The sequence below is a fragment of the Bombus terrestris genome, chromosome 8 (assembly GCF_910591885.1).
Source record: "Bombus terrestris chromosome 8, iyBomTerr1.2, whole genome shotgun sequence".
Classification (NCBI taxonomy): domain Eukaryota; kingdom Metazoa; phylum Arthropoda; class Insecta; order Hymenoptera; family Apidae; genus Bombus; species Bombus terrestris.
In genome coordinates, this window is record NC_063276.1 from 4,449,696 (window position 1) to 4,458,543 (window position 8,848).

At 40.1% G+C, this 8,848-nt stretch overlaps 1 protein-coding gene across 1 annotated transcript; it reads left to right on the plus strand.

The window, feature by feature from the left end:
* The first annotated feature begins 259 nt into the window (after positions 1-259).
* On the plus strand, positions 260-8,450 carry LOC100643330 (nipped-B-like protein). Its single transcript, XM_003397241.4, has 3 exons — positions 260-713; positions 819-919; positions 1,836-8,450. Exon 3 carries the CDS (start codon positions 2,195-2,197, stop codon positions 8,318-8,320), a length of 6,126 nt encoding a protein of 2,041 aa, XP_003397289.3. The 5' UTR covers positions 260-713; positions 819-919; positions 1,836-2,194; the 3' UTR covers positions 8,321-8,450.
* Positions 8,451-8,848: the final 398 nt, after the last annotated feature.

Sequence of the window (8,848 nt, forward strand, 5' to 3'; positions counted from 1 at the left end):
TGAATAATTGTTCTCATATGAATTATATATCATCTTATAATAACATTTATAAGATAAATAGCTGTTCTTGTGTAAAAATTATTTCTGACTAACAAAAGCTACCAAAAAAACTTATATTATAGCATAAATGAATATTTAATGATGTTACAAGATACATATATATGTAATAAAAGTTCGAAAATTCGGATTAACAGTATCGCTTTCATGCGAACGGTTCATCGTAATTCGAAATAAGACGCCGTAGCGCCGGTATACCTGTATCTAGCCTGTATCTACTACGCAACTTCCGCTAACTCGCTGCTGAGCAAAATGGACGCCTTTGTGTCTGTTTTCCTCGTATTCACACTATAAATACTGTTTTCACTGCGATGGATCCCCTTTGACATGGCGATGTTTGCGCGGTACCGCGAGAAACATAAGTGAAAATCGTGACACGCCACGAATCGAAGTGCATTCCTTGGTGATCGACGAGAAAACCCGTCCAACCAAATAGGCCAGAACCACGGATGACAATTGAGTGAATATCGTTTCACGACGAAAACTTTTTCGAACAGACTCGCACGAACTGAGTCGTTGTTTTTGGCTAACGTGTAAATACCGACGATTTCCACGCGTCGAACAACACTGGGATCTTGGATATTGATACGCCTCCCGCCAAAATTCCATTCACTACTCGCATTCTGCAGTATAAATAATCGTTGTTGGACAGCCAGGTAAGGCAATTGACACAAAACTTCCACCGATGTTTGTTTTCATCTGTCAAATGACATACGATCGTCGCAGTTACCATCACTGACTATGGCAATTCTATTATTTAGTGGAATTGAGCACACTTGGGAGATTTCCAGCCTGTAGCAACCTGGTTAAGGCCATGTTATCATATGTATGATGTTGGATGGTAGATACCTGACAATTGGAGGTAATAATAACAACTTGATGTGGTGATAGTGAATCAATCATTTTATGTTAGACAAATACTTTCTGTAAAATTGTTCCAACGAGACAAATGATCAGGATCATTGAAGGAAAGATGGTTTGTATTGAGAAACTATGACACTTCCGTTTGACATTGTTCGTGTGAAGCAATTTCTTCATTTGATTGCCGATCTTAATTGGGAGTTAATGTGGACTTGTTTCAATGTGTTATATTTAATCCATTAGTGATGCTGATATTTGTGAAAAATATTGCACTGATTTTGGAAATGATTTAATTGATTTGGTTACATTTTTGTTATGACATTATAGCATGCATATATATGTATATATGTATGTACAAATATATAGAGCTATAACCTAGTATTATTTTTGTAATTAATTTGAGTGAAATATTGTTGTAAGTTTCGCAGAATAGGAATATAATGTGATTTTTTAAATTTAAACCAGAACTTGTTTAAATTCTGTTTTATTTAGCTTTCAGAAAATCATTTGTAATTAGTCTAACCTTTATAGAAAGAATCTTATATTTTGTTAATATTTAATGTTTTTAAGTATATAATAAAGTATTAATATCCTATTTTCCACTTAAATTGATTTTTTATTAATTTTATATAATATAGATCTGAAAAATAAATTTATCCGAAATTAATATTTTTTCATAAAAGCATGTCATTAATTTGACGTTACATAAGTGTAGATTAATTTTATCTTATTGTTTATCAAAATAATATACCTATTTCTACATTTCATACTGTATATTTGAAAAATTGAAATAATAATAAAAGTATATTTATTCATTGTCTTAAAATATTATTTTTTATATAGATTTAATTTATATACATAAAATATATCAAATTAATAATTTAAATGCCATTTTATTTATTACATGTCTGTTTCAGGACAAAAAATTATTGCTAACAATGGACCGTTTGTTGGAGGATCCACGTGCTTCATCAAAATTTGGTTGATAATTGCTACTGCATCATGGGAACTTAAAAGAGACTTTGTTAAGTTCCCAATATATGCCTTAGTGCTAGTGTTCTTTAATAAGCGTTAGGTACAATTCTCCTTGACAGTGAAAGATCTCTTATGTCGGAATGCCTTGAAAATGCGAGTGTAAAGATTTTAACAATGATTTCTTTAAGCATTCGTGGAAACAGTGCATTTAGATATGTTCTGTTGATTTATATTTACCATATACTGTGAATAAGACATTTTCTAATATGTCAGTGCTGTGTTTGTTACGTTGGATAATTCTATGAACCTCAAGGTACATATAAGGACACTGGACCTAATTTCAATAATATTTTTTGTCCAGGCTGTAATGCCAGAACAAGTCAAATTCAAGATGAACGGGGTTATACCGAGTGTGCCAATCACAACTCTCGCTGGTATTGCGAGTCTTACTGACTTGTTACCTGAAATGCCCCTTCCAACACCGCTGCCTCAGACTTTAACTAACAAGTCCCTTTTATTTCATCCAAGAGTGGCAGAGGAAGCACAAATATTACTAAGTGTTCGTAATGAAAACTTAGTGCCGCAATTAATATTATCTTTATCTCAAACTTCATCCGATCATATTGAATTGAAAGATAATTATGCAAATGCAGAACAGCCTTTGGAAACCGAGCAAAATACGCCGGAGTTACTTAAGGCAATTTTACAAATAAATCCGCATGTGTTTAAGGGGCCTCAATACAATTCACCACGAAACTGGGCCCAAGGCACACCTATGATGCATACCAATCAAACATCCGCTAATTACGAACGATTTTCTCCATCCTACTCGAGTTCTTCAGGGTCGAGACAGACGCCTCAAGGTAGTCCAGCTCATCCTGCTGCTGCTAGAACAGTGCTACCCCCGCCTGGCGGCATAAACCCACTACCCAACATGACTCCGCAACCAAATATGTATTCTCCAGCACATATGAGTTCTCCTGGGACGCCGTTAACAACTCTCGGTAATGTAACACCTCAACACCACAATATGGCTGGTATGACACCTCAACATAATATGCATATGGCATCTCCTATGCGTGCTAATATACCTTTACAACAACATCAACCTATTAATATCCAGCAAAATATGTACGATCCTATGATGAATCAACAAGTACATCATCCATTAGGAAATCATCAACCAATGGACATTGATAGTACAGTGCAAGAAAATCAGCAGTTTTTACTTGATCCAGTCACAGGTCTTCCTGACATTGATATACCGATAGAAAATATCGAAGCGAAACAGCAGAGCATGGATAACGTGACGCAACATCTGTTATCTACAACGGAAACCACGTCTTATCCAAGCATGGATACCACCGACATGGTAAATACATTAAACACTACGACACCAGTAGTAATACAGCACCAACAGAACAACAATTCAGAAAAGGGGATGAAAATACCCGTTTCTTTGCCGGAGAAATTAAAAGAGCCGATTGTCATGTTGGACAGACTATCCTTAGCAGATCAAGCTTTGATGCAGAAGAGTCTAACCGCGTTTGCTGAGAAGTCGCCAAGCCGGGCCGCGAAGATGGGCATTTCCAATCGTGAAGATGTAAAGTCTGAGTCTGATAGCGAGGAAGAAATCGGTAAAAATAATAAATATTTCAAAGCACGCGCGAAAGAGCGTCAGGTTCAAAGAGAAAAAGAGAAAGCCGAGAGGAAGAAGAGCGAAGATAAAACGCGCAGACGAAAAAGGATAATAGATGATGATGACGAAGACGAGAAGAAAGAACCTTTTACACCCACGAAACCAAAAATCCGCAAAGTAGAAAAGAAACTTGTTCCTGTATTGGCTAAACTTAGCGTGGAGGAGCTGATGGAAACTAATACGTATCAACGTTTCAACACAACCATCGAAACGATATTTGAAAACACAGAAGATATAGCAACTAATGCCGAATTGGATGACGATGGTGATGTGCCTCCAGAATTATTAATTCCTAAATACCAATTACACGATTTATGCACAGAAGCAGCTAAATTGAAAGCATTAGGAGCAATGGAGTCGATTCCAGCAGATAGATTGGTTAGACTATTAAACATTTTAGAGAAAAATATTCGGGATGGAGCCAAGGTGTCTCCGTTGGCAGATCCGGACGACGATGTTGATGAAAGTCGATTATGGACACAGCTGGCCATGGAGAGAGTACAACGTGCTGTGGATGCGTCTTTAATTGCATTACACATCATGACATCTAGCAACATGCCAAAAATGGTCTACCTGGAAGACGTGATCGACAGAATAGTCCTTTTCATGAAGTTTCAATTGCAGAATACTATTTATCCTTCATTCGATCCGGTTTACAAAATAGACACAAAAAACAAGACTGACAATTATAATTCTAGTGGTCGTAAGAAAAGAGGTCATATGAAAGAAGTCCGTGAGAAGAGTATCCTTCAAGTATACAACAAAATGCACGAATTAGTTGGTCTTCTTGCTGAACTATTAAACATCCAGGTTCTAACAGACACTAGTGTTCTTCATGCCTCTACATTAGGTGTCGCGCCATTTTTTGTTGAATCTGTTAGTGATCTTCAATTGAGCGCTTTAAAATTGGTCACGATAATATTTACTAAGTACGAGAAGCATAGGAGATTGTTGTTAGATGATATTTTGGCGTCTATAGCTCGACTTCCTAGCAGCAAAAGGAGTCTAAGAACTTACAGGTTAAATTCTGAAGATCACATACAGATGTTGACAGCGTTGGTCTTACAGCTGATTCAATGCGTTGTTGTATTACCCGAAAATGTACTCCCACAACATAAGAAGTCACAAGATGATGAAGAGAAGAAAGAAGAGAAAAAAACAAATTACGTAGATGCAGATGTCCTAATCATAAACAAGTACGAAACCGCCACCAGAATAGCGGGGAATTTTTTAACGGTGTTCCTGAACAAATGCGGCAGCAAAGGTGAGGAAATTGATTACAGGCCACTGTTCGAGAATTTTGTGCAAGATCTGTTGGCTACGGTCAACAAACCGGAATGGCCAGCAGCTGAGTTGCTTCTGAGTTTACTTGGAAACTTGCTGGTGGGTCATTTTTCTAATAAAAGTTCAGATATGGCGCTCAGGGTGGCCTCCATCGATTACCTCGGCGTTGTCGCAGCCAGATTAAGGAAGGACGCGGTAAGTTCTCAATGCAAACTATCTACTATTGACCAGATCATAAAGGACATCAAGATTGAACAGCAAAAGGACTCCGAATATGACCAAGTGAAAGATAAAGAGATTGCAGGTTTGAGCGAGGACGAAGAGCGGACGGGTTTTTTACAGAAAGTGCTTCTAGACTACTTGGCTGTAAACGGAACCAAGGACTCTGCCTTAGGTTACGCCCGCCATTTCTATCTAGCACAATGGTATAGAGATTGTGCGTTAGAAAAATCCAGGGTTGGTCAGGTAAAGAATAGTCCCAGTAAGAAAATGCATAAGAAGAGAGTGAAAAAGAAACACAAGCATCACACGAGTGATCAGGAATCAAAATCAGAATTAGATGAACCTGATGCCGATGAAAACGACAATAACGAACAAAAGTACTCAGAAACATACCGAATCATAGAAGAGAAAAAGAAGTACATTATAAGTAGAATAAGGCCGTATAGCACTGGTACGAAACCGGATATTCTTCAGACATATATCGATTATAATTCAGCAGAACTGATATCACAGTATCTCGCTTCGAAAAGGCCGTTTTCGCAGAGTTTCGATCGATACCTGAAGCAGATCCTACACGTGCTCACAGAGTCGTCTATAGCGATCAGGACAAAGGCGATGAAGTGCCTGACGATGATCGTTGAAGCGGATCCAAGCGTTTTGGCGCGAGTGGACATGCAGCTGGGTGTAAAGCATTCGTTTCTAGACCATGCGACGTCGGTGCGCGAGGCAGCCGTCGATCTGGTAGGAAAATTTGTACTAAGTAGGCCCGAATTAATAGATAAATACTACGACATGCTATCAGCTAGAATTCTTGATACTGGCGTTAGCGTTCGTAAGCGCGTAATCAAGATTCTCAAGGATATCTGCATGGAGTGTCCTGACTTTCCCAAGATCCCGGAGATCTGCGTGAAGATGATCAGACGAGTGAACGACGAGGAAGGTATTAGAAAATTGGTAATGGAGGTGTTTCAAAATATGTGGTTCACACCGGTCAGAGAACGTCCCACGTTAGATTCCGAGTCATTGCTAAGGAAGGTCATGAATATCACGGATGTTGTGGCAGCTAGTAAAGATATGGGTTTGGAGTGGTTCGAACAGCTGCTGGTTAGCTTGTTCAAGCCCAAGGAAGACAAAGACGATAGTACAAAGATGAAAACCGAGCCCACAAAGGCATTATTGACGGCGTGCAAACAAATTGTTGATTGCTTGATTGAAAACGTTCTTCGACTAGAAGAGACGAACCTGGAAGAGTCTGAGAAGTCTGAGAAAAAAGGATCCTCTCAAAGATTGGTCGCTTGTTTGACAACCTTGTATTTGTTTGCTAAGATACGACCGCAATTGCTAGTCAATCACGCGATCACGTTACAGCCTTATTTGAGCTTGAAGTGTCAAACGCAGGGCGATTATCAGATTATCAGTAGCGTAGCTCACACATTGGAGTTAGTCGTACCACTGATGGAACATCCTAGCGAGACTTTTTTAGCACAGTTGGAAGAGGATTCGGTGAAGCTGATTTTGCAACACGATAGATCTGTCGTGGCTAGCTGTCTTTCTTGCTTAGGTTCAATAGTGAACAATGTAACCAGAAATTTTAAATTAATACGAGACTGTTTTAAGAAATATTACGGACATCTGACTGAGTACAAATCCTTTTATGAGAAAGACCCTACAAATCCTATGCTTTTAAAGTATCGGCCTTTTGTCAGGAGAGCGTTATTCACAGTTGGCTTGTTGCTCAGACATTTCAATTTTACCGACCCTGAAGTGATCGAAGGATTAGCGGAAAATATAAAGGATCAGGTATTCGAAACATTAAATTACTTCGTGCATCTGGACAATGACGATATTCGACATTTTACTCTGTCCGCTATTGGTTCTTTATGTATCCGTCATTACGAATTTATGTTGCTTCCTGAATTAAAGGAACTGTACCATCATCTGCTCACTTCAGAAAATGCGTTGGTTCATATGAGGATTCAGGTGCTGAATAATGTTGAGGTTTATCTGCAGGAGGAAGACAAAAGGATGATTAAACAGGACATGGAATGGGCGAAGATGTCCAAACAGGAGAACCTAAAAGAAATGGGGGACGTATCATCAGGGATGGCTAGCACAGTGATCCAGTTATACGTGAAAGAAATCTTGGAATCCTTTTTGCACGTGAACATCAGCGTTAGACACGCAGCACTTAAAGTAATTCAGTTAATTCTGGCTCAAGGTCTAGTTCATCCAGTCCAAATAGTTCCCTACCTGATCTGCATGAGCACAGACTGCGAAAAGGCAGTGAGTCACAGCGCAGACAAGCAACTTCAGGACATCGAGAAGAAATATCCGGGCTTTATTCATATGAAATCGCAATTAGGCATCAAGCTGAGCTACCGGCTGCAGAAGATCCTGCAGAACGACATCACGGTAAGAGGAATGCGAGTAAAAGATGGCGAGTTTCCTGGTGCACTAAACGGTTTTCTGTACACCATCCTGAGGAACACGAAACAACAGAGGAGAGCCATCGTCTTGTCCTTCCTGAAGCAGTTCGATGAGTCTGCAAAGACAAGCTTATCGCAGATGCTCTACTTGGCTGACAATCTCGCTTATTTTACATATCAAGTACAAGACGAGCCTCTGTTCATTATCCATCACATTGATATCATCATCTCAATGTCTGGTACAAATCTGGTGCAGTCATTTAAAGAGGCGCTGTTACCAAAAGAAGGCAGCAGTCAATCTCAACTGCAACACCATCATCAACACCAGCAACATCAGGCCCATGCATCTATTGGACCGGATGGACAGCCGCGACCAGACCAGCTGTTATCGGTGTTAGAAGATGAAGAGGATGACGAAGAGGACGAAGAGGCCCTGCTGGCGAGGTTACCAGAGGACACGACGCTGCTGAGGGATTATATTACCGCCAGCCAAGGCTTCTTGTTGCTGCTTACTCTAAGGCAGCACTTGAAAGACTTGTACGGCTTCTCTGACCAAAAAATCGGCCAATACTCGCCGACAGAGGCAGCAAAGGTGTACGAGAAGGCGGTGAGCCGTAAGAGCAATCTGCTGTTCAAACCAAAGGCCACTCTGCAGAGACTGAAGGAGGGAGTGAGTAGCGCTGAGCTCGACTCCGATGGCAGGAGGAAGCTAGTGAAAGAGTACTTGGACTTCAAACAGTTAATGCTGAAGTTTGACTTGGAAGAACCGGAAGAAGATACAAACGAGGTAATCTAATTCGTCCATCGAGCATCCGATTCGGTGAACTTGATGACCGCCAGTGGACTCATTCCGGTCTCCACGCCGGTCCACGCGTCGCATAAACATCGTATCAGCGTTACACATAGCGACGTTATATGTGTCCAAGCTAACGATGTATGAAAACCACCAGGAGGGCACGATGGAACACCGCAGACATCGGACGCACAAGACCGAGAAGGTGAAGAAAAAACACAAAAAAAAGAAAAGGAGAAGAGTCTCCGATAGCAGCGAGAGTGACGAAGACTACAGTGATCCTGACTTTTTAGTGTGAGTGCGGTGGTGTGTTCCCGAGTCCAACGTGTACATATTACATACTGCGTACGAGAACCTCTAAAATAAGTGGCTGATGTGCGTACTGGTGTGTGTGCGGCGTTTTTTCTTGGTGCGTTTTCCTGTCGGCCGTGAGTGTAGGCGTTCCGTTTTTTCTTCTATTTGCGTTTTTTTTTTTTTTTTTTTTTTTGTATGAATTCGAATACAGGAAGAGAGAGAGAGTGAGAGAGAGAG